Consider the following 24732-nt stretch of genomic DNA (forward strand, 5'->3'; position numbering starts at 1 on the left):
TACTCAGAGAGGCACTTGGGGAATATATAAGGGCTAAATGTGTCTTGTCAGCACTTTATAAGCATGTTTTTTTGGTAAGATTTGATCCCAAAAACGGTGAAATTTCCAAGTTATTAATCAAAGATTTGACAAAGTCTCTCATTGTATCTCGACATTAAAGAAAGTTGAACCTTATTCCTTAGTTTGACACATGCAAAGAATTAAGAATACATGTAATTGTTGTGTGCTTTTTACAGACCAGAAATTAAGTGCTTCTAAGTGGTTATATTGCCCTAAAATGTTTAGACTTACCACGGAAAAACCCGAGCTGGAGAATTTTACTAAGTATAATCCGTCAAAATCCTCTAATTCCTATATCTTTATTATTCATGCATGTAACGAGAAATCTGTGTAGCCTGTCTTTGAGACTTCGAGAATTGCTTAAAACTTCCTGAACTGCGTAGCTACCAAAGCATAAAATTTTGATGAAATTAGTCTGGCTTTGAGCTCACTAAGCCTGGGTAACCTTGTAAGCGCGAGACGTCAGACTTTGAATCATTTTCCTAAAAAAGAACAAAGCCCGAAAGTTTTTATTCCTTGCATGCTTGCTAGACACTAGCACAGATTTGTCGCGCAGTCGCTTAACGGCCTGTAGAGTTTCTTTCCACCCAACGACCCTCACGTGGTATGGGTTAGTCCTAGAAAAGTAGCATTTACTTTTCATTAAGTGAAACACAGCACCGAGTTGGAGTTAGTCCTGATCTCCTAGACGACGGTCAATACTTGGTACACTACTGCACCTTCACATGGGATAAATCATAACTGGACGTCTATCTTCCATTGTGTCTTTGAAGTGAGCTTCGTTGTCACCTGTATTTTAAAATTGGTATAAAAAATCCGACAATATTCCGTCACAATGCTATTTCTTTGAATTACAGGTAAAATGATTGATAGATAGCTTGCGATAGCTTGAAAATCTATACTTTAATCGTAGAAATTTTAGCGAGACTAATTTTAGCGCATATTAACGAGTCACGAAATAATCCTGATTTTTTTTGGATTTATTTTAGCGAATCACGTTTCAAAAAATTTCGCGTGGATAAATCTTAGCGAATACTCGTCTGACAAAAATTTTGCGTCGATTAATTTTGGCGAGGGCAATGATTTTGGAGAAAAAATCAATGCACGAAATGTTTCCCTGAAAAAGGTTTCATCCTTTTCAATGCATTCACATGTATTTGTAAAACATTTCTTGACTGAGACCGGATAAAGTTGGAAATTTACGTCCCCATCCCCGGTTACTGGTTTTTGAAAAATTATGAAAATGATAAAAAATGAAAGAACTGAATTAAATACTGAATTTATTTTAGCGTATCAGCTTTTTGAAAAATTTCGCGCGGATAAATTTCAGCGATCTGTCGTTTCGGCGTGTTTTAGCGAGATTTATTTTAGCAAAAATAGGGAAAACTTGCTAATTTAACGCTAAAACGTGTGTGTTTACAACGTTTTGTAAAAAGTTTTCGAAAATCTAACAAAGCTCTACAAAGCCTCCTCTTCATGACGTTGAACTTTTTTCTCCTTTCTTTTATAAAATCAAAATCTTATCATCTATCGACAGCTATCTTTCTTCCATTAAGGTTTTTTAGATGTATAACGATTTGCTGGATTGGGACACGGAGCGTGCGACGCTGCGCATACGGCTAGTTACTCTTAAGTCACAAAATGATCATTTTCAATTTTTTTATACGCTGAAATGGAGAATTTCAACTGTGTGTATACTTTTGACTTGAAAAAAAAAGTATACCAAAGTTGAGAGCCTGTGTCATAAGAATATCACAATTTGAATCCTATACTCTCGATCCTATATACTCAATATTGTTTTCATATTTTTGAGTCAAAATTTAGAAATATTAGTTGGAGTTTTGACAAATGACGATGATTTCGTATCTGTTATCTTTGTTATGATATAGATAAAAGACTTGAGAAGAGTAGAACAACAGAGCCTTTTGTCGAAGTTTTGACGTTGTTAGCAAGGTATTCCCAAGGTAGATCATCAAAATCTATTGTTTCATTCTATGTTTTAACGAGTCGGCTACGAAGGTAGCAGTGCTTTCTACGAAGGTAGCAGTGCTTTCTACGAAAATACGAAGGAGAAGGATGTCCAGTCGTTTATATGTTTATGTTCTGATGAAGCCACAGAAACCAGATGATTAAAAATAAAACCTTAAAACCTCATGAGGGGAAAGGAAAATGGAATCACTATCAGCAAGCCATGTCCGAAACAAATAAGAATTTTAAAATCAAGATTTCTTAATATTATACTTAGATTTTTGTGAGAAAACGAGGATGATTTTGACATATAGCTTAAGAGGAAAAGGGAAGCATTATTTTATGTGGCAATAACTTCTTGAAAGCGCTTTTAGTTAAAATTCCTAGAGTCTGACTTCTTCAACTAGCTGAAGGTGTTGTGTTGCATTCATGTAGTTAAAGCGACTATACAATGATGCATTGGACCATTATACGCCTCTTATAATTGTAACAGTAACCAGCATAGCCCCAAGCAGGTTCACAAATATACCTCTATCGCTCCATTACAATGGCCTAGGCTTATCGCCTCTAGAAGCCATATTATGCCGAAGTTTTGTGGCCCTACACAGACAACACAGATTCTAAGCCCTCTAAATCTCGTTACATATGCATGAATAATAAAGATAAAGGAATTAGCGCATTTTGACGGACTAAACTCAGTAAGTTTGGGTATTTCTGTAGTAATCCAAAGTGTTTTAGGACAAGACAAGCTCCTAGAAGCACTTAAGTCTGGTCTGTAAAATACACACTGTAACGATTTACATTATTCATAATTCTTTGCATTATTCAATCTAAAAGAACAGAAGGTTCTCGTTTAATGTTAAGATGCAATGAGAGAATTTTCATTAATTGTTTGGAAATTTCACCGTTTTTGGGATCATGTCTTACCGTAAATCATACTTATAAAGTGCTGACCGGACACATTTAGCCCTTTTGTTGCTAAGTACCCCTCTGAGTGAGATTTTACGAAGAGAAGTGATTGGCTCTAAACCCTATGGGAAACATTTCACTCATTCATTTCAGAGAAAAAGGCCAATTTTGAGAGAAAGGGATCTTTTTTCGACGGTAAGGAAATTGTACTCTGGTCTGTAAAATACACATTTTTACTGAAAACTTATTGAAAATTTGCAAAAACAATTTTTAATGCCTTTTCTAGGAGCACATAAAGTTTTGATTTGTTTAAAAGCATATTTCTTGAGATATGACTAAAAGAATTGCCTCACTCCATGAAAACCGGCCTACAACTGCAGCCAAATCTGAGAAAACGAAAGTGATTTATATCCCGAGATGGGAAAATTTTCAGACCCAACTTTGTATCTCAAAATTAATCAGTATCAAATTTCCGATCGATTGATATATGATAAGCCTATATTTGGGTTGGAAAAATTTTTAGTTTTGCCTACAGGGGTCACATGACCAAAAATCCGCCATTATGGATACCCGGGTGAGAAATCCAGGTGGCCCAGAAGCTTAAAATATTCTTATTACCATAAGGAATAAGAAAAACCCCAAGAAAGTTAGTCCACCAAATGGATAAGATACTTCCTGGCTCGTACCTGTATACTTGTTTAAAAGTAATTTTGGGAAGAAATTTTGGATACATATTGATCTTCTACATGTCAAAGTATCTATTCGATTTGAAAACGAGAGCCGAAACGATTTCAACGTATCTCAAGAAAAATGTTTCTGAGAAGGTTTTCGCTCGATTATCGATTGTTTCCTCAGACAAATCACAATTTGTGTTTCGTGAGTTTTTGCATCCGCTTTGGCGTTGAGAATATGATTTTCGGCTGATGCAAACTTTCTCTCTGTTGCGAAGGTAGCATATTTTATTTTTAGTTTAAAGCCGCAGCACTTTTAATGTCAGGTGCTCCTTGTATTACGACATATTTGCAATAATTTCCCTACCCTCACCGCAAGTCTCCGCTTACGAAACGATACACGTGCTTGGCGCGTGATTTAAATTTGTTCATGTTTCAATTATGTCTCCAGATTGCTGTTTTCCAACTTCTTAGCCAATTATTCGATTCGATTGGAATTCATCTTTGTTATGTACGTCTATGTGAAAGCTGGATTTTGCATTGTCTGAGAAAGATTACAATCGTATTAATATACTAAAGTTCGATGCACTCTCTTTAAACTATGCATTCTGCGTTCAAACAAGAGTGATTCGTGCTGAGTATTTTGTATTTCGTCATTCCTCATTTTTCATAAAGAGGCCTCTTTAGAAGTCATGAGTTACTTAATCGACATGTGATCACATGATTAATCAATCTAAAATAAACAAAAAGAAGGTCTTAGCTAAACAAGAATTTGTACTATATATCGATCATTTTTCAGTGCGACAGTGTCTAGCAGACGTTTCTTATTCATTACAATCTTGTAGTGTTTACAGCTAGGATGTCATTTACTTCGAGTGAAAATCATGAAAAGCAACCTCTCTTAACATCCGAATCTAGTCAAAACTATCATAATCGCCATGGAACCAATGAAAGCCTTGAAGGTTCTCACTTTGTGGAAGTCAACCCTGGCGGCCTTTCCGTTATCAAATGCGCAATTTTTATCATCGCTCAGATGGCTGGTAGCGGAATTCTTGCGTTACCCGATGCCGTGAGTGGAACTGGGTGGACTGGTATTTTCCTTATCGTGGCTTTGGGAAGTCTAGCTTGTTATTGTGGAACTATGCTGGGTAAATGTTGGGTGATTATTCGGCGTGAGAACAACATACCGGGTCATGTCCGGGATCCTTACCCTTTGATTGGATATTATGCTGGAGGAAAGAAAGGAAAATACGTTGTAGAATTCTGTGTTATGATCACACTATTGGGTGCTTCCGTTGTTTTTCTGTTGCTGTCCGCTAGGGAAGTATCATCCATTCTTGACGTTTCAATTGGTTCGTTCAATACACAGAAAACTGAGTTCCGCATCTGGTTGTTAGTCATTGGGGGGATTCTCATTCCATGCACCTGGTTTGCTTCTCCCAAAGAAATGTGGTTGTTTGCTTACGGTGCCAGTTTGTGCACTATTATCGCTTGTTGGATGATCGTTATCAGAGCTTGTATGCAAATTGCTCGAGATGGTATCGCTCCGGCTTCTGCACGTAAGGACCCTACAGCTGAAGGTTTCTTCAACGCGTTCGGGACGATCGCTTTCGCTTTTGGAGGAGGTGCAATCTTTCCAACCTTTCAAGCTGACATGGAAAAACCAAGTAAATTTGTTTACTCAGCAATATTAGGTTTTGCAGGTGTTCTTTCTTTATACATGCCAGTGGCCATACTTCCATATATTGGACTCGGTAGCAACCTGGATACAAACATCTTAACCACTATGAAGAATCTGGAAGGTGATGGTCACACTTTGATTCTAGCTGCTGAATGTTTGATCACGTTTCACTTGTTATTCGCTGTAATCATCTTGAATAATCCAATTTCACAACAGATCGAAGAACACATTGGCATCGAACACAGTAAGAACACTCTTAAAATGAAAAGAAATGACTTTCAGATTTCCGAGAACGTTTTTTTAGAACTATGCGTCACTTTGGAAATGTATAAAAAGTTAAATTCCACTATCACGTTCATATTGAATTTATCTTCTCAGCGTCTCGTCCTTAGAAGGGACTCTTATTACACATTAACAGGGCCCACGCCATGAATTTGAAAGTGGGGGGTGGCAATAAATATAGAGTCTAAGGAGGCGCAACCTTTTTTTTTACTTTGCAAAAATGTGGGGTGGGCATGGCCCCCCTGGTCCCCCCGGTAGCGTGGGCCCTGATTAGTCAAAGAGTTTGCTTTTCTAGATAGATACAAATGTAGTAACTTTCGATTTTCACCTTATTTCCTTCTTTTAGAGTTTGGTTGGAGGAGAATTTTATGTCGTTCAGGAATAATGGTACTGGTGATGGGATTGGCGGAACTTTTCCCGAACTTTGGACCAGTTCTTTCTTTCATAGGAGCATCTACAGTCACAATGATGTCATTCATTTTACCAGCAATCTTCTACCTTTGTTTACAACACTCAGAACTAGTTTCTCTACATCAAAAGGTGTTCCACTACGAGATCATTTTAATCTCGCTCATCTTTGGTTGTGCTGGTATTTATTCTTCAGTTCAAGGGTTCTCCAACCCATTCAAAGCTTGATAATTCATTTATAAAACCTGCCAACGGTAGACAATTTTCATCTCACAATTCAATAATCGAAACCTCGACTTGATTCGAGCGAAGAATGTTTTTCGCGCTTCAAAAACTTATCACGATTGGATATCGAGGAATAACATCATGAGGCAGATTGAGCAAAATTGAATCTCTTATAGATAGGAAGTGGGCCTTAGAGACCTTTTTATAAATCACGTCACGAACATCACTTGCCTCGTTTTGAAATTATTGCCATGGCGATTAACTCCCATCGGATTTTATTACTATTTAGAACCATAAAAAAATCATTTAATGTCTCAAGTGATATGATTACCATAGAAATTGCTTAAATACGAGGTAAGTGATGTTTGTGAAATAATTAAAAAAAAGCCTATTGTTCTTATGTCCTCAGATTATAAATTTTACCCCTTGTTAAACTTTGGCTAAAAAGTCAATCATTGAATATAGTTACACTTGTAGGCATAAAAGTGCGCCCACAACTAGCTCGACTGGTTGAATTAAAAAAGTTTTTATAAGATTTTAATTTCATATTTGTAAATATTGCTTTGATTTCACTTTTACATTCATGCTGTATCGAAATAATTCAATCTCTAAAAATAATATTTCTGGAAGATTCTTCGTCACCAAATGTGGTAGATCGTATGTAGTGGATCGCTGGTTGAATTCTTAACAAGTTTTCAAGCTGGTAAAGAATTAAAGCGAAGCTTGTTTTACCCTAAACAGGTTTCCCACTAAAAACTGGTAAAGAAGTCGCCCCCAGCTGGTTAAGAATTTGGCCAACTGGTTAAGAATCTAGCCAAGAGCTGGTAATGGTTACGGAATGGTTAGTCCTGTAGAATTTAGGGCCAACCTAGAAAAAGTCATTATTATGTTTCTATATACCGTTGGAAAAATAATTTTTATCAGCTTTTCAAAAAATGAAACCGGTCTCTAACTTATGATATCAGCATGCTATGACCTTTAAATTTAGAAAAAAGCTTGAAAATGAAATACTAAAAGATTATAAATTATAAATTACTGCTAAAAAAATAATGACGTCATCAAAAAATACACTAAAAGCAATAAAATTACTAGAACTACTCTTGTTGACCCTTTGAACGATTGTTTTTGATAACTTATCAAATATTTATTCAATTCATTTGAAATTTTGCAGGTATGCACTAAATACTCTTTGATAAAGATTTAGGCAACATTGATGACGTCATCATCATTGGATGACATTATCATTCTTTGAACACACCAAAAATAGGACCACCCACTTTTTGCTCATATTTTGCAAGGCAACTCTGCGTGACATGTATTTTGGGCAGAGGGTAAATTCTTTGCCACCTGTTGGTACCGTGTACTCGAGTAACTTAGGGCAAATCTCAAAAACCTAGCAGTTTACCCTAAGTTTTCGCTACCAATAGCAGCCAGATTCAGAGATCCACTTAGGGGTCTAAAGTACCTCTATACCTTGAAGTTGTGACCTAATTATATATATCACCCCAAAAATCTATAATTAAAGAATTTGTAAAAATGACGTCATAATTTGATCGAATTTGGTGACGTCATGAATAGTATAATCGCTATAATATTAAAAATATGAACCAAAGATGCATCTAACTGAAATGTAACTTTTTGAGAAAAAAAAATATTCGAAAAATTTGATGACGTCATCAAAAGACTTTTCTTTGAAAATCTCGAGAATGAAAAGAACAAACAACCAGAGACAAGACCAAGAAGACAAACAGGAGGACCAGTGCTTGCTTGCTTGCAATCTATACACTCTACCCAGTTTATCAATGCACGGCAGGATGGCCGAGTGGTCTAAGGCGCTGGTTTTAGGCACCAGTCACTTCGGTGGCGCGGGTTCGAATCCCGTTCCTGTCATTATAAGGCTTGGGATGATGAAAGAGACAATCTCCATACAACTTTCACAACCCAAACCCTAACTCTAACCCTAGTCATTATAAGGCTTGGGATGATGAAAGCGACAATCTCCATACAACTCTCACAACCCAAACCCTAACTCTAACCCTAATGATACTTCCCATCCGCAATTGGGTGCCCTATGCTCCTGGATTTGATGAACAATAAGCTCTGATGACGAGGCTTCTTCGTTTGTACCACTTGGGTACCACTTTTACTACCTATAGAACGTTTATAATCGTCTACTCTTGCAACTACTATCTTCAGGGGCTGACATCGTGACATGGTAGGTTGGCCGAGTGGTCTAAGGCGCTGGTTTAAGGCACCAGTCACTTCGGTGGCGCGAGTTCGAATCTCGCACCTATCACTCACTAATACATTTTCTGTAAAAGAGCATTGATCAGTTTCGAAGTAGTGAAAACTAACAGGGATATGGTAGATAGTAATAAATTGCAAACTATTTGAGCAATTAATTCTAAATAAATTTTTTTTGACGTAGGCCCGGTTCGAACCGTGACAGCTCGTGCAAGTGCAAGGTGTTTACTTCTCGACAATTAAAAGAACAAACAACCAGAGACAAGACCAAGAAGACAAACAGGAGGACCAGTGCTTGGTTGCTTGCAATCTATACAGTCTACCCAGTTTATCAATGCACGGCAGGATGGCCGAGTGGTCTAAGGCGCTGGTTTTAGGCACCAGTCACTTCGGTGGCGCGGGTTCGAATCCCGTTCCTGTCATTATAAGGCTTGGGATGATGAAAGAGACAATCTCCATACAACTCTCACAACCCAAACCCTAACTCTAACCCTAATGATACTTCCCATCCGCAATTGGGTGCCCTATGCTCCTGGATTTGATGAACAATAAGCTCTGATGACGAGGCTTCTTCGTTTGTACCACTTGGGTACCACTTTTACTACCTATAGAACGTTTATAATCGTCTACTCTTGCAACTACTCTCTTCAGGGGCTGACATTGTAACATGGTAGGTTGGCCGAGCAGTCTAAGGCGCTGGTTTAAGGCACGAGTCACTTCGATGGCGCGAGTTCGAATCTCGCACATATCACTCACCGTTACTTTTTCTGTAAAAGAATATGTGCATTGATCAGTTTCAAAGTAGTGAAAACTAACAGGGATACGGTAGATAGTAATAAATTGCAAACTATTTGAGCAATTAATTCTGAATAATTTTTTTTTGACGTAGGCCCGGTTCGAACCGTGACCGCTCGTGCAAGTGCAAGGTGTTTACTTCTCGACAATTAAAAGAACAAACAACCAGAGACAAGACTAAGAAGACAAACAGGAGGACCAGTGCTTGGTTGCTTGCAATCTTTACACTCTAGCCAGTTTATCAATGCACGGCAGGATGGCCGAATGGTCTAAGGCGCTGGTTTTAGGCACCAGTCACTTCGGTGGCGCGGATTCGAATCCCGTTCCTGTCATTATAAGGCTTGGGATGATGAAAGAGACAATCTCCATACAACTCTCACAACCCAAACCCTAACTCTAACCCTAATGATACTTCCCATCCGTAAATGGGTGCCCTATGCTCCTGGATCTGATGAACAATAAGCTCTGATGATGAGGCTTCTTCGTTTGTACCACTTGGGTACCACTGTTACTACCTATAGAACGTTTATAATCGTCAACTCTTGCAACTACTCTCTTCAGGGGCTGACATCGTGACATGGTAGGTTGGCCGAGCGGTCTAAGGCGCTGGTTTAAGGCACCAGTCACTTCGGTGGCGCGAGTTTGGATCTCTCACCTATCACTCTCCAATACTTTTTCTGTAAAAGAATATGAGCATTGATCAGTTTCGAAGTAGTGAAAAATAACAGGGATACGGTAGATAATAATAAATTGCAAACTATTTGAGCAATTAATTCTAAATAAATTTTTTTTGACGAAGGCCCGGTTCGAACCGTGACCGCTCGTGCAAGTGCAAGGTGTTTACTTCTCGAGAATTAAAAGTACAAACAACCAGAGACAAGACCAAGAAGACAAACAGGATGACCAGTGCTTGGTTGCTTGCAATCTTTACACTCTACCCAGTTTATAAATGCACGGCAGGATGGCCGAGTGGTCTAAGGCGCTGGTTTTAGGCACCAGTCACTTCGGTGGCGCGGGTTCGAATCCCGTTCCTGTCATTATAAGGCTTGGGATGATGAAAGAGACAATCTCCATACAACTCTCACAACCCAAACCCTAACTCTAACCCTAATGATACTTCCCATCCGTAATTGGGTGCCCTATGCTCCTGGATTTGATGAACAATAAGCTCTGATGATGAGGCTTCTTCGTTTGTACCACTTGGGCACCACTTTTACTAACTATAGAACGTTTATAATCGTCTTCTCTTGCAACTACTCTCTTCAGGGGCTGACATCGTGACATGGTAGGTTGGCCGAGCGGTCTAAGGCGCTGGTTTAAGGCACCAGTCACTTCGGTGGCGCGAGTTCGAATCTCGCACCTATCACTCACCGATACTTTTTCTGTAAAAGAATATGAGCATTGATCAGTTTCGAAGTAGTGAAAACTAACAGGGATATGGTAGATAGTAATAAATTGCAAACTATTTGAGCAATTAATTCTAAATAAATTTTTTTTGACGAAGGCCCGGTTCGAACCGTGACCGCTCGTGCAAGTGCAAGGTGTTTACTTCTCGAGAATGAAAAGAACAAACAACCAGAGACAAGACCAAGAAGACAAACAGGAGGACCAGTGCTTGCTTGCTTGCAATCTATACAGTCTACCCAGTTTATCAATGCACGGCAGGATGGCCGAGTGGTCTAAGGCGCTGGTTTTAGGCACCAGTCACTTCGGTGGCGCGGGTTCGAATCCCGTTCCTGTCATTATAAGGCTTGGGATGATGAAAGAGACAATCTCCATACAACTCTCACAACCCAAACCCTAACTCTAACCCTAATGATACTTCCCATCCGCAATTGGGTGCCCTATGCTCCTGGATTTGATGAACAATAAGCTCTGATGACGAGGCTTCTTCGTTTGTACCACTTGGGTACCACTTTTACTACCTATAGAACGTTTATAATCGTCTACTCTTGCAACTACTCTCTTCAGGGGCTGACATTGTAACATGGTAGGTTGGCCGAGCAGTCTAAGGCGCTGGTTTAAGGCACCAGTCACTTCGATGGCGCGAGTTCGAATCTCGCACATATCACTCACCGTTACTTTTTCTGTAAAAGAATATGTGCATTGATCAGTTTCAAAGTAGTGAAAACTAACAGGGATACGGTAGATAGTAATAAATTGCAAACTATTTGAGCAATTAATTCTGAATAATTTTTTTTTGACGTAGGCCCGGTTCGAACCGTGACCGCTCGTGCAAGTGCAAGGTGTTTACTTCTCGACAATTAAAAGAACAAACAACCAGAGACAAGACCAAGAAGACAAACAGGAGGATCAGTGCTTGGTTGCTTGCAATCTTTACACTCTACCCAGTTTATCAATGCACGGCAGGATGGCCGAGTGGTCTAAGGCGCTGGTTTTAGGCACCAGTCACTTCGGTGGCGCGGATTCGAATCCCGTTCCTGTCATTATAAGGCTTGGGATGATGAAAGAGACAATCTCCATACAACTCTCACAACCCAAACCCTAACTCTAACCCTAATGATACTTCCCATCCGTAATTGGGTGCCCTATGCTCCTGGATTTGATGAACAATAAGCTCTGATGATGAGGCTTCTTCGTTTGTACCACTTGGGTACCACTGTTACTACCTATAGAACGTTTATAATCGTATACTCTTGCAACTACTCTCTTCAGGGGATGACATCATGACATGGTAGGTTGGCCGAGCGGTCTAAGGCGCTGGTTTAAGACACCAGTCACTTCGGTGGCGCAAGTTCGAATCTCGCACCTATCACTCACTAATATTCTTTCTGTAAAAGAATATGAGCATTGATCAGTTTCGAAGTAGTGAAAACTAACAGGGATACGGTAGATAGTAATAAATTGCAAACTATTTGAGCAATTAATTCTAAATAAATAATTTTTTTCGACGTAGGCCCGGTTCGAACCGTGACCGCTCGTGCAAGTGCAAGGTGTTTACTTCTCGAGAATGAAAAGAACAAACAACCAGAGACAAGACCAAGAAGACAAACAGGAGGACCAGTGCTTGCTTGCTTGCAATCTATACAGTCTACCCAGTTTATCAATGCACGGCAGGATGGCCGAGTGGTCTAAGGCGCTGGTTTTAGGCACCAGTCACTTCGGTGGCGCGGGTTCGAATCCCGTTCCTGTCATTATAAGGCTTGGGATGATGAAAGAGACAATCTCCATACAACTCTCACAACCCAAACCCTAACTCTAACCCTAATGATACTTCCCATCCGCAATTGGGTGCCCTATGCTCCTGGATTTGATGAACAATAAGCTCTGATGACGAGGCTTCTTCGTTTGTACCACTTGGGTACCACTTTTACTACCTATAGAACGTTTATAATCGTCTACTCTTGCAACTACTCTCTTCAGGGGCTGACATCGTGACATGGTAGGTTGGCCGAGCGGTCTAAGGCGCTGGTTTAAGGCACCAGTCACTTCGGTGGCGCGAGTTCGAATCTCGCACCTATCACTCACCGTTACTTTTTCTGTAAAAGAATATGAGCATTGATCAGTTTCGAAGTAGTGAAAACTAACAGGGAACATTAATAAATTGCAAACTATTTGAGCAATTAATTCTAAATAAATTTTTTTTGACGAAGGCCCGGTTCGAACCGTGACCGCTCGTGCAAGCGCAAGGTGTTTACTTCTCGAGAATGAAAAGAACAAACAACCAGAGACAAGACCAAGAAGACAAACAGGAGGACCAGTGCTTGCTTGCTTGCAATCTATACAGTCTACCCAGTTTATCAATGCACGGCAGGATGGCCGAGTGGTCTAAGGCGCTGGTTTTAGGCACCAGTCACTTCGGTGGCGCGGGTTCGAATCCCGTTCCTGTCATTATAAGGCTTGGGATGATGAAAGAGACAATCTCCATACAACTCTCACAACCCAAACCCTAACTCTAACCCTAATGATACTTCCCATCCGTAATTGGGTGCCCTATGCTCCTGGATTTGATGAACAATAAGCTCTGATGATGAGGCTTCTTCGTTTGTACCACTTGGGTACCACTTTTACTACCTATAGAACGTTTATAATCGTGTACTCTTGCAACTACTCTCTTAAGGGGCTGACATCGTGACATGGTAGGTTGGCCGACCGGTCTAAGTCGCTGGTTTAAGGCACCAGTCACTTCGGTGGCGCGAGTTCGAATCTCGCACCTATCACTCACTAATACTTTTTCTGTAAAAGAATATGAGCATTGATCAGTTTCGAAGTAGTGAAAACTAACAGGGATATGGTAGATAGTAATAAATTGCAAACTATTTGAGCAATTAATTCTAAATAAATTTTTTTTGACGAAGGCCCGGTTCGAACCGTGACCGCTCGTGCAAGTGCAAGGTGTTTACTTCTCGACAATTAAAAGAACAAACAACCAGAGACAAGGCCAAGAAGACAAACAGGAGGACCAGTGCTTTGTTGCTTGCAATCTTTACACTCTACCCAGTTTATCAATGCACGGCAGGATGGCCGAGTGGTCTAAGGCGCTGGTTTTAGGCACCAGTAATCATTCGCTGAGGTAAGACGTGTCTTCAAGATTTTTGGCGCGTAAAAAGTAGGCGTTGTTTCTCGAGCCAAAATGCCTGTAACAACAAGAAAACAGCATCAACAAGCTGATATGGAGGAAATACTTGCTGATATTCCTGAATACACCACTCAATCAACACAAGAACAAACACATAAAGATGCTCCTGATGGGGATATATTCCATGACTCAATTTCTCAACCTCCTGCTTCTTCAATGATACGTAGATCTGGTAGATCACAATTCGTGTCAGTATCTGGTAAAAACTCAAGATCAAAACCCATGGAACATGGTGTCCCGCAAGGCTCTGTCCTTGGCCCTTTACTTTTTCTTCTTTATGTGAATGATCTCCACATTGCACTTCGATATGCATTGGTCAATCTTTTTGCTGACGACACTATGTTATTTTTTTCAAACGAATCTCTAAAACCAATTTCAAAGCAAGCCAATATTGATCTAAAACTCTTGATGAATTGGCTGAAGGCAAACAAAATATCTCTGAACACCAGCAAGACTGAGCTCATGATCTTCCGTCCAGTCAGAAAGAAAATCAACTACGATTTAAAAATTAAAATCAATGGTCATCGGCTTAGGCCAAGCAAAGTTGTAAAATATCTTGGCGTGTACATTGACGAGCATCTGAACTGGAAACATCACGTCGACTTTGTATGTAACAAATTAAAAAGAGCCAATGGGGCTCTGAGTAAACTTCGACATTATGTCAACAAAAAAACCTTAACATCGTTATACTTTTCTCTCTTCCATTGTCATCTTTCTTATGCAGCCCAAATTTGGGGCCAACGTCAAACTACTCATGCTAAACGAGCTCTTATTCTCCAGAAGCAAGCTCTTAGAATTATGTCCTTCTCTGATTTTCGTGCACATTCGTTTCCCTTACTTTTGGACTTTAAACTTCTTTCCTTTTTTGACTTTGTCAAATACTTAAATATCATTTTACTGTTTAAACTTTTAAATCACAAGCTACTTCTTCCTCTTCTGCAAAGTCTTGAATATAGGCGTCTAAATGATACTGACCGTCATAATGTAATTCGTTGTAAGTCTGGTCTTTTAAAAATTCCTGAAGTAACTACAGTGACTTATGGTAATTACTCAATTTTATACCAATCTATTTCGATTTGGAACGAAATACAAAAATACCTAGCCTATGACGACATCTCTACACTAACATTGGATCGTCTCAAAGATTTAACAAGATTATATTTCCTCTCTTCATATACTTAATTTTTACGATTTTCGAGTTTCGTTCTGAATTTTTCATTTCTTTATTGCTATTTTATAAAAAATTTATTTTCAATGTATCCTAGTAAGATCTTAGAAACTATTTTTTCTTGTAACAGTAGCGTGCGGCCACCTCCTTAGTTTAGCTTTATGTCTATGAGTGTGGTCGCTCGTCTCGCTTATTAAGACAAAAAAATTCATTACTTACTTACTTACTTACTTACTTACTAGTCACTTTGGTGGCGCGGGTTCGAATCCCGTTCCTGTCATTATAAGGCTTGGGATGATGAAAGAGACAATCTCCATACAACTCTCACAACCCAAACCCTAACTCTAACCCTAATGATACTTCCCATCCGTAATTGGGTGCCCTATGCTCCTTGATCTGATGAACAATAAGCTCTGATGATGAGGCTTCCTCGTTTGTACCACTTGGGTACCACTTTTACTACCTATAGAACGTTTATAATCGTCTACTCTTGCAACTACTCTCTTCAGGGGCTGACATCGTGACATGGTAGGTTGGCCGAGCGGTCTAAGGCGCTGGTTTAAGGCACCAGTCACTTCGGTGGCGCGAGTTCGAATCTCGCACCTATCACTCACTAATACTTTTTCTGTAAAAGAATATGAGCATTGATCAGTTTCGAAGTAGTGAAAACTAACAGGGATATGGTAGATAGTAATAAATTGCAAACTATTTGAGCAATTAATTCTAAATAATTTTTTTTTGACGAAGGCCCGGTTCGAACCGTGACCGCTCGTGCAAGCGCAAGGTGTTTACTTCTCGAGAATGAAAAGAACAAACAACCAGAGACAAGACCAAGAAGACAAACAGGAGGACCAGTGCTTGCTTGCTTGCAATCTATACACTCTACCCTATAGTACAATGCACGGCAGGATGGCCGAGTGGTCTAAGGCGCTGGTTTTAGGCACCAGTCACTTCGGTGGCGCGGGTTCGAATCCCGTTCCTGTCATTATAAGGCTTGGGATGATGAAAGATACAAATTCCACACAACTGTCACAACCCTAACCCTAACCCTAGCCGTAGTGTTACTTCCCATCCGTAGTTGGGTGCACTATGTTCCTGGATTTGATGAACAATAAGCTCTGAAGAGAAGGCTTCTTCGTTTGTACCACCTGGGTGCCACTTTTACTATCTATAGAACGTTTGAGATCGTCTACTCTTGCAACTACTCTCTTTCAGGGGCTGTCATGATGACATGGTAGGTTGGCCGAGCGGTCTAAGGCGCTGGTTTAAGGCACCAGTCACTTCGGTGGCGCGAGTTCGAATCTCGCACCTATCACTCACCAGAAATTTTTCTGTAAACAAAGATGAGCATTGATCAGTTTTGAAGTAGTGAAAACTAACAGGGAAACGGTTAGATAGTAATAAATTGCAAACAATTTGAGCAATTAATTTTGAATAAACATTTTTTTGACGTAGGCCCGGTTCGAACTGTGACCGCTCGTGCAAGCGCAAGGTCTTTACTTCTCGAGGACCAAAAGAACAAACAACCAGAGACAAGACCAAGAAGACAAACAGGAGGACCAGTGCTTGTTTGCAATCTATATACTCTACCCTATTTTACAATGCACGGCAGGATGGCCGAGTGGTCTAAGGCGCTGGTTTTAGGCACCAGTCACTTCGGTGGCGCGGGTTCGAATCCCGTTCCTGTCATTATAAGGCTTGGGATGATAAAGATACAAATTCCACACAACTGTCACAACCCTAACCCTAACCCTAGCCGTAGTGTTACTTCCCATCCGTAGTTGGGTGCACTATGTTCCTGGATTTGATGAACAATAAGCTCTGAAGAGAAGGCTTCTTCGTTTGTACCACCTGGGTGCCACTTTTACTATCTATAGAACGTTTGAGATCGTCTACTCTTGCAACTACTCTCTTCAGGGGCTGTCATGATGACATGGTAGGTTGGCCGAGCGGTCTAAGGCGCTGGTTTAAGGCACCAGTCACTTCGGTGGCGCGAGTTCGAATCTCGCACCTATCACTCACCAGAAATTTTTCTGTAAACAAAGATGAGCATTGATCAGTTTTGAAGTAGTGAAAACTAACAGGGAAACGGTTAGATAGTAATAAATTGCAAACAATTTGAGCAATTAATTTTGAATAAACATTTTTTTGACGTAGGCCCGGTTCGAACTGTGACCGCTCGTGCAAGCGCAAGGTCTTTACTTCTCGAGGACCAAAAGAACAAACAACCAGAGACAAGACCAAGAAGACAAACAGGAGGACCAGTGCTTGTTTGCAATCTATATACTCTACCCTATATTACAATGCACGGCAGGATGGCCGAGTGGTCTAAGGCGCTGGTTTTAGGCACCAGTCACTTCGGTGGCGCGGGTTCGAATCCCGTTCCTGTCATTATAAGGCTTGGGATGATGAAAGATACAAATTCCACACAACTGTCACAACCCTAACCCTAACCCTAGCCGTAGTGTTACTTCCCATCCGTAGTTGGGTGCACTATGTTCCTGGATTTGATGAACAATAAGCTCTGAAGAGAAGGCTTCTTCGTTTGTACCACCTGGGTGCCACTTTTACTATCTATAGAACGTTTGAGATCGTCTACTCTTGCAACTACTCTCTTCAGGGGCTGTCATGATGACATGGTAGGTTGGCCGAGCGGTCTAAGGCGCTGGTTTAAGGCACCAGTCACTTCGGTGGCGCGAGTTCGAATCTCGCACCTATCACTCACCAGAAATTTTTCTGTAAACAAAGATGAGCATTGATCAGTTTTGAAGTAGTGAAAACTAACAGGGAAACGGTTAGATAGTAATAAATTGCAAACAATTTGAGCAATTAATTTTGAATAAACATTTTTTTGACGTAGGCCCGGTTCGAACTGTGACCGCTCGTGCAAGCGCAAGGTCTTTACTTCTCGAGGACCAAAAAGAACAAACAACCAGAGACAAGACCAAGAAGACAAATAGGAGGACCAGTGCTTGTTTGCAATCTATATACTCTACCCTATAGTACAATGCACGGCAGGATGGCCGAGTGGTCTAAGGCGCTGGTTTTAGGCACCAGTCACTTCGGTGGCGCGGGTTCGAATCCCGTTCCTGTCATTATAAGGCTTGGGATAATAAAGATACAAATTCCACACAACTGTCACAACCCTAACCCTAACCCTAGCCGTAGTGTTACTTCCCATCCGTAGTTGGGTGCACTATGTTCCTGGATTTGATGAACAATAAGCTCTGAAGAGAAGGCTTCTTCGTTTGTACCACCTGGGTGCCACTTTTACTATCTATAGAACGTTTGAGATCGTCTACTCTTGCAACTACTCTCTTCAGGGGCTGTCATGATGACATGGTAGGTTGGCCGAGCGGTCTAAGGCGCTGGTTTAAGGCACCAGTCACTTCGGTGGCGCGAGTTCGAATCTCGCACCTATCACTCACCAGAAATTTTTCTGTAAACAAAGATGAGCATTGATCAGTTTTGAAGTAGAAGTAGTGAAAACTAACAGGGAAACGGTTAGATAGTAATAAATTGCAAACAATTTGAGCAATTAATTTTGAATAAACATTTTTTTGACGTAGGCCCGGTTCGAACTGTGACCGCTCGTGCAAGCGCAAGGTCTTTACTTCTCGAGGACCAAAAGAACAAACAACCAGAGACAAGACCAAGAAGACAAATAGGAGGACCAGTGCTTGTTTGCAATCTATATACTCTACCCTATAGTACAATGCACGGCAGGATGGCCGAGTGGTCTAAGGCGCTGGTTTTAGGCACCAGTCACTTCGGTGGCGCGGGTTCGAATCCCGTTCCTGTCATTATAAGGCTTGGGATAATAAAGATACAAATTCCACACAACTGTCACAACCCTAACCCTAACCCTAGCCGTAGTGTTACTTCCCATCCGTAGTTGGGTGCACTATGTTCCTGGATTTGATGAACAATAAGCTCTGAAGAGAAGGCTTCTTCGTTTGTACCACCTGGGTGCCACTTTTACTATCTATAGAACGTTTGAGATCGTCTACTCTTGCAACTACTCTCTTCAGGGGCTGTCATGATGACATGGTAGGTTGGCCGAGCGGTCTAAGGCGCTGGTTTAAGGCACCAGTCACTTCGGTGGCGCGAGTTCGAATCTCGCACCTATCACTCACCAGAAATTTTTCTGTAAACAAAGATGAGCATTGATCAGTTTTGAAGTAGTGAAAACTAACAGGGAAACGGTTAGATAGTAATAAATTGCAAACAATTTGAGCAATTAATTTTGAATAAACATTTTTTTGACGTAGGCCCGGTTCGAACTGTGACCGCTCTGCAAGCAAGGTCTTTAAAAAAAACAACAAAGAGACACAAAAGAATAAAAGCCAATTTTTTCATCTTTTCAATCTTATATAATACCTTCTAGCTTGTCAGATAATCTCGTAGACACTTTATTTTGTTAAGATGGGTTCAATTCAACGATATCAACATGTGAGAAAACAAAACACGAATGGTGAAGAAATTATTCAATGCTTTCCACAACAAATTGCACGATGTTTATAGCGAGGGTTTACTCATTTGATTTAATTTATCAAGGACAAAATTGGGAGTATATTTTCCCACTGAGGACGATATTTTGGCCAATTTTTCCAGTAGGAAGGGCTACCGCCGGGTAAGAGGATGTTTTAAAAGCTGAGGACACTAAATGAGATCGTCTACTCTTGTCTAAGGCCTTTTGTTTAACATAGATTTTACCTCAATGCTGTAAAAGCTTTCATATTCAGGAGTTTAATGCAATTTCGGCCCTCTCGTATCTTTCATATATAAAGAACTGGACTCTGGATTAATTTAGTTTGTCTATTTATCAGATGTTTAATTGATAATAATGATAAGAGTAGACTGGGGCCGTTTATAATCTGTGAGTAATATATAATAATACGATGATTGTTACCATAATGTCAGCTTGTATAATTATGTCTGAATTACAGTCAAATCGTCTAGAATACTAGACTATGATATATAATGGCCCCCTAGAGGTTTTCGTAATAAAAAAAAGTTTAGCGTGTTGATGACGTGATGAGGAATGCTTCATAAAATTTTCTTTTTCTTTATTTAGCGATAGGAAAATCAAAACAAATTAGAAATATTAAGAAGTTAACTTTGCGAAAGCTTTTTATTTCGTCATGAATAATCAGCAGAATTATTTTCGATTAATTGGAATCCAAGAGATTGTCTTGAAGTTTTTGACCAAAGTTGATACATTGGAAGTTGCACATCATGAAGATTTGCGATCCATCAAAGACTTTGTTGAGACTGAGTATTGCATTCCAAAACACTTACAGATTTATATACTCTACAATGCAGAGATAAGAAGCAATAGCTCAAGCAACCAAGAAGTACTAAGGACCAATTAGAAGGATCGTTAACTCTAAATTTAATTACCAAACCTCCCGACACTTTACACGTGTCTTTCAGTTGTCCTTATTATAATCTCAAGGACTTGAACATAGGTTTACCAGAGATGCTTAAAATGGCTGAAACTTCGACAATTGCCGATGTTGAGAGAAAACTAGCACCTTTTGATGTCTATGTATCATTGTCCCCCACTCTTCCATCTTATGATAAACTTTCGAACATGAAAAAAGAAGATTGCCATTTGTTTCGAATTGCAAAAGATGGTGGTAGTTTCAGTATTGTTGAATTATATGTTTGCCGAAGGATCAAAGTTAGACTTCATTCGTGTAAGACCTGTAGGCTAGATGTCAAAGAAAGAGTATTTATCATTGACAGTATCACCAAAACTATCAGAGACTTTATAAAAGATGAATATATCCGCCAGACCAAATTTTGTTGTCAAGAGGTGGATCTACGATTGTTCAAAGATCACCCTAAAGACATTACAGTGCAATCTCACTTGATTGACTTTCCCCTAAATGTAGATTTGAATCTTCAAGCTGTGCGCTCGCCATGGCGATTCTTTAGATGTTAACTGACACAGACGAACTGCGACAGAAGTATTGCGTGCAACAAAGACTAGAATTTATAGAGATTCAGATGACGTTTATACTCATCTGGAAAAATACTCGACTATTTTGTAAATTTTCATTCATTTTTCTTCATATTGGAAGTTATTGTTGCTTTGGATCTATGATCTATGTTTGGGTACGTTTCGAGAGATTCTTTTCCCAACATCGGGCAAAGTGGATGATGTTTTCTTCGCTATTTGCACTAAAACCATCGGCCCATATAATAATTGTAAACTGTTTAATTTTTCTTGATTTTTGTCTTTTTTATTTTTACTTTTTTAGATTTTAAGAAATAATTTTTTTTCATCATTCTTACATGCATCTCGTATGATCTAATGAAACGGTAGGTTTGAAAGTATGAAAAATTGAGTTGTGGGGAAAGTTTTGAAACTGTATCCTGATGCAAACAGAGAATATCATAATGGCGCCTTCCGTTTGTATCTTGAATACCCAAGGTGAAGACATTATTCAATGGTTTCCAAAGGTGCACGCATGTACTGTGACAAAACTGAAATATTTCATAGAAGATCATATATTTCTTCCAGAATCAAACCAAGTTCTTTACTTAAACAAAAAGGAAATATATGATTCACCTTTTCGACAGTTTGATCTCCAAACACAGATGAACGACAGCCAATCTCCCTTGGAGATACAACTTGCTTACAAGTTATCTCACGCATCGAACATTGATGAAAAAGCTGAACGATCCATCGCTATTTATCACATACAAAAGCTTCCTGCACTTCCACTTAAAGATGCAAAATACAAGATTATTGTTTTGGAAGATGTTTTTGAACACATACGATACATACACTTGGTCAGTACTTGGGTAGAAAAATTAAAAGAAATTTTACGTAATCATTTAAATCTACTATTCCCGGCGCGTTCATTTCAAATCAGAACATCATCGAACGAAAAGATATATGGTGATAGGAGACTTGAAGACCTGGTCATTGATGACCATAATGGTTTTAAATCAAATTTTCATATTGAAGTGTCTCTTCCTATGTCCACCTCTGTTTCACTCAAAGAACATTATTATTTCAAAGTGGTCGGTTTGAAAACACTGGTTTTGAAGTCTTTAACCAAGGTTGGAAAACTGGATGTTTTAAAATGTAACACAATTGCTTCGATTAAAACTTTTGTGGAAAGCGAATATAAGATTCCAAGACATTTGCAGATTCTTATGCACAAGCACAGAGAAATGACCGAGAATGAGAATTTGATCGATATCTTCTGGGAAGATTGCAGTGCTGAGGAAAGAGCAGAAGAAATCTTAACCTTTAATTTGATAGCAAAGCCACCAAGCGATATATGATTGCATCCATTTGATCGGTTACCAGAAACTTTTTAGAAATGAAAGGAACTTTATTGCCAGAGCTGAATTTATTTATCAGAACTGACCCAGTACCCTATTTCTTTAGTGAAGCTGGGTGAATCTAATATTCGTGATATGAGGATAATTCATTTCTCTTTGGATTTGAGAGCTGGTAATAGAAGCTGTACTCTATAAAACAATTTTCTATGATACTAAATACCCATAATTTGAAATACACTTTATTGGGAAGTTTTTTCTTGCGATGTTGCCACCCAACACGTTTATACCTCCCTAAACGGCTCAAAATGGTGTATTTCAAGCAAACGCCTTGAAAAATTGATGCCAAAAGAACATCCAAATAGCTAAAGAACCACCAACATTTTTATTTTTATTTCTCTCGTAACTTCAGCTAATTATTTTTGTTATGGTGAAAAGATATCATATTTCATTTTGAAACTAGATTATAGAAGTAAGCAGCATATATTTCATTTATTTTTACGCATATAAAATGACACCGTAGGCGAAAATTTCGTTCATTTACGAGAAACATTGTGATCTAATAAAATTTATGAACTCGGTGATAACAGAAAATACACCCCCTTCCCACAAACTCGCCACGATTTCTACAGCCAGTGGTGGAAAAAACGGACTGAAGCTCGATGGGGATTGATATTCCCATGTTTTTATGGCTTGGAGTTTAAATTCTATTGTTTTCAAGTCAGAAAATTCAGTGGGGATGGAAAAAATAGCCAAATATTTTAAAGCTCGCAATCTGTTTTGTGTCGCGATAAATCAGGTTGATATGTCCAGAAACATTATTACAGCGAAAAGACAAAAAACTGTATGTTTTATTTCACAAAACGCCAGAAGACTTGCAATGGATCGTTGTGAATGGAAGCATTTGGTTTTAATAATAGTCTTTTCAGTGAATAAGTCATAAATAAGCGCTAAGATTTTTCCTAGGTTTATTACATTATTTTATATTTAGGCCAATTCCCCATGGGATGGTATACTTCTTCTTCTTCTATCTGACGAAAATTGGAGTAAAATTTTCCACTGGGGACGACTAAAGTCGTTTGCTATCCGTGTAATACAGTAATGTAGGTGTTAGAAGATAATACGACAATTATTACGTAGAGGGGAAACCATCAATTTGTATGAACTACAATTTGTCTCTCTTTCCTACTTCCTTGCTCTACTATGTATGAATTAGTCGTCTAGCATGCTAGATTACGGCCCGATGGGACCCCATGACCCCGTACGATTAATGTGAAAATTGTATGCTAAATATAAATATACGCAGTCATGCAATTCTTTTGATTTTAACGCAAACCACACTGTCAAAAAATATCCAAACATATATTCCGACTAAAAACTAGATTCCAGTTCATGTATCAGGTCTTTGCCTTTTACCTTAATATATCAAAAAGTACTATTAGTACGCCTGATTGGTGTAAAAATCGTGCGCATTTTTGCTTTGTCCAAATTTTCAAGATTTTTATGAAATTTGTTACCAGTCGGGCTTACGATGTAAAGTATATTTCAAGCCAATTATATTATTGAAGCCAATATACTGTATTCGAACTCATACATTAGCAATGTCGTTTGTAATTTTTTTTTTAACTAACTGACGAATGCTTGAAAGAGCAGAAAACTTTTAAGTATTAGGAAAAAAAGTTTCTCCGTTCATTTCTGAACTATAAAGTATATCACAAATATCATATTACAACTAACATACGTCATACGTTTGTTTGACCCGAAACCAAAACGTGTTGATATTAGATATTAGCGAGATCAAATTCTGCAAACGAAGCAGGAATTTTTGTCCATTTCGAAGAAAAGTGATAAAGCAAGCTATACTGATTGTACATTACATAAATATTGTATGTTTGTTGGCTTTTTTGGTTTCATAGAATTGTCTTTTGTATAGTTCGCTTTGTGAACGATTTGAAGAATTGGCAAATTTTATTATGGTGTTGAAAAATGAGATACTGTGGGCCAGTTAGAATACTCAACATGCATTGTAAAGAAATTATTCGATGGTTTTTCTTAACATTGGAAAATGCATCATAACTTTCCAAGCGTTTGTGATAAAGTAAAAAGTTTGTTATCGTTGGAAAGATATTCAAATGCGCTTAAAATATTTTCCACTCATTTTTTTTCAAAATTTGTTCAAGAAAGTGAAGAAAAATGAAGAAGAAAAAAATGAACTTCTTGTAGAGTAATTACCATTTTTACAAGAGTGAAACTTCAATCTTAGATCAGCAACATATTATATGTGTAGGTAAATTGAAATTGAGATCCTGGAGACCCTAAATCATAATCACTAAACGTTTTTATCATTTAGAAAAACTTAAAAATTGTGAAAGAACAAGGGCTAAAATCATAACCATCTTCAACAAAATCTGACTCTACA

General features: G+C 39.0%; 1 protein-coding gene and 23 non-coding genes across 24 annotated transcripts; all 24 read left to right on the forward strand.

Moving 5' to 3' along the window:
• The first annotated feature begins 4360 nt into the window (after positions 1-4360).
• Positions 4361-6822, forward strand: LOC136807252 (uncharacterized). Its single transcript, XM_067063852.1, has 2 exons — positions 4361-5533; positions 5918-6822. Exons 1-2 carry the CDS (start codon positions 4468-4470, stop codon positions 6205-6207), a joined length of 1356 nt encoding a protein of 451 aa, XP_066919953.1. The 5' UTR covers positions 4361-4467; the 3' UTR covers positions 6208-6822.
• A 1190-nt stretch (positions 6823-8012) lies between these two features.
• On the forward strand, positions 8013-8094 carry Trnal-uag (transfer RNA leucine (anticodon UAG)). Its single transcript has one exon. It is a non-coding gene; the product is annotated as a tRNA-Leu (tRNA).
• A 324-nt stretch (positions 8095-8418) lies between these two features.
• Positions 8419-8500, forward strand: Trnal-aag (transfer RNA leucine (anticodon AAG)). The gene has a single exon. It is a non-coding gene; the product is annotated as a tRNA-Leu (tRNA).
• Positions 8501-8788: 288 nt separating this feature from the next.
• On the forward strand, positions 8789-8870 carry Trnal-uag (transfer RNA leucine (anticodon UAG)). Its single transcript has one exon. It is a non-coding gene; the product is annotated as a tRNA-Leu (tRNA).
• A 623-nt stretch (positions 8871-9493) lies between these two features.
• On the forward strand, positions 9494-9575 carry Trnal-uag (transfer RNA leucine (anticodon UAG)). Its single transcript has one exon. It is a non-coding gene; the product is annotated as a tRNA-Leu (tRNA).
• A 623-nt stretch (positions 9576-10198) lies between these two features.
• Positions 10199-10280, forward strand: Trnal-uag (transfer RNA leucine (anticodon UAG)). Its single transcript has one exon. It is a non-coding gene; the product is annotated as a tRNA-Leu (tRNA).
• Positions 10281-10527: 247 nt separating this feature from the next.
• On the forward strand, positions 10528-10609 carry Trnal-aag (transfer RNA leucine (anticodon AAG)). Its single transcript has one exon. It is a non-coding gene; the product is annotated as a tRNA-Leu (tRNA).
• Positions 10610-10903: 294 nt separating this feature from the next.
• On the forward strand, positions 10904-10985 carry Trnal-uag (transfer RNA leucine (anticodon UAG)). The gene has a single exon. It is a non-coding gene; the product is annotated as a tRNA-Leu (tRNA).
• Positions 10986-11608: 623 nt separating this feature from the next.
• Positions 11609-11690, forward strand: Trnal-uag (transfer RNA leucine (anticodon UAG)). The gene has a single exon. It is a non-coding gene; the product is annotated as a tRNA-Leu (tRNA).
• Positions 11691-11937: 247 nt separating this feature from the next.
• On the forward strand, positions 11938-12019 carry Trnal-aag (transfer RNA leucine (anticodon AAG)). The gene has a single exon. It is a non-coding gene; the product is annotated as a tRNA-Leu (tRNA).
• Positions 12020-12316: 297 nt separating this feature from the next.
• Trnal-uag (transfer RNA leucine (anticodon UAG)) lies at positions 12317-12398 on the forward strand. Its single transcript has one exon. It is a non-coding gene; the product is annotated as a tRNA-Leu (tRNA).
• Positions 12399-12645: 247 nt separating this feature from the next.
• On the forward strand, positions 12646-12727 carry Trnal-aag (transfer RNA leucine (anticodon AAG)). The gene has a single exon. It is a non-coding gene; the product is annotated as a tRNA-Leu (tRNA).
• Positions 12728-13013: 286 nt separating this feature from the next.
• Trnal-uag (transfer RNA leucine (anticodon UAG)) lies at positions 13014-13095 on the forward strand. Its single transcript has one exon. It is a non-coding gene; the product is annotated as a tRNA-Leu (tRNA).
• Positions 13096-15538: 2443 nt separating this feature from the next.
• Positions 15539-15620, forward strand: Trnal-aag (transfer RNA leucine (anticodon AAG)). Its single transcript has one exon. It is a non-coding gene; the product is annotated as a tRNA-Leu (tRNA).
• Positions 15621-15914: 294 nt separating this feature from the next.
• On the forward strand, positions 15915-15996 carry Trnal-uag (transfer RNA leucine (anticodon UAG)). Its single transcript has one exon. It is a non-coding gene; the product is annotated as a tRNA-Leu (tRNA).
• Positions 15997-16244: 248 nt separating this feature from the next.
• Trnal-aag (transfer RNA leucine (anticodon AAG)) lies at positions 16245-16326 on the forward strand. Its single transcript has one exon. It is a non-coding gene; the product is annotated as a tRNA-Leu (tRNA).
• Positions 16327-16618: 292 nt separating this feature from the next.
• Positions 16619-16700, forward strand: Trnal-uag (transfer RNA leucine (anticodon UAG)). The gene has a single exon. It is a non-coding gene; the product is annotated as a tRNA-Leu (tRNA).
• A 246-nt stretch (positions 16701-16946) lies between these two features.
• Trnal-aag (transfer RNA leucine (anticodon AAG)) lies at positions 16947-17028 on the forward strand. Its single transcript has one exon. It is a non-coding gene; the product is annotated as a tRNA-Leu (tRNA).
• Positions 17029-17320: 292 nt separating this feature from the next.
• Positions 17321-17402, forward strand: Trnal-uag (transfer RNA leucine (anticodon UAG)). The gene has a single exon. It is a non-coding gene; the product is annotated as a tRNA-Leu (tRNA).
• A 247-nt stretch (positions 17403-17649) lies between these two features.
• Positions 17650-17731, forward strand: Trnal-aag (transfer RNA leucine (anticodon AAG)). The gene has a single exon. It is a non-coding gene; the product is annotated as a tRNA-Leu (tRNA).
• Positions 17732-18024: 293 nt separating this feature from the next.
• On the forward strand, positions 18025-18106 carry Trnal-uag (transfer RNA leucine (anticodon UAG)). The gene has a single exon. It is a non-coding gene; the product is annotated as a tRNA-Leu (tRNA).
• A 246-nt stretch (positions 18107-18352) lies between these two features.
• On the forward strand, positions 18353-18434 carry Trnal-aag (transfer RNA leucine (anticodon AAG)). The gene has a single exon. It is a non-coding gene; the product is annotated as a tRNA-Leu (tRNA).
• A 298-nt stretch (positions 18435-18732) lies between these two features.
• Trnal-uag (transfer RNA leucine (anticodon UAG)) lies at positions 18733-18814 on the forward strand. Its single transcript has one exon. It is a non-coding gene; the product is annotated as a tRNA-Leu (tRNA).
• A 246-nt stretch (positions 18815-19060) lies between these two features.
• On the forward strand, positions 19061-19142 carry Trnal-aag (transfer RNA leucine (anticodon AAG)). The gene has a single exon. It is a non-coding gene; the product is annotated as a tRNA-Leu (tRNA).
• Positions 19143-24732: the final 5590 nt, after the last annotated feature.

Source organism: Clytia hemisphaerica, unplaced genomic scaffold (assembly GCF_902728285.1).
Source record: "Clytia hemisphaerica strain Z4C2 unplaced genomic scaffold, Clytia hemisphaerica genome assembly, whole genome shotgun sequence".
Lineage (NCBI taxonomy): Eukaryota > Metazoa > Cnidaria > Hydrozoa > Leptothecata > Clytiidae > Clytia > Clytia hemisphaerica.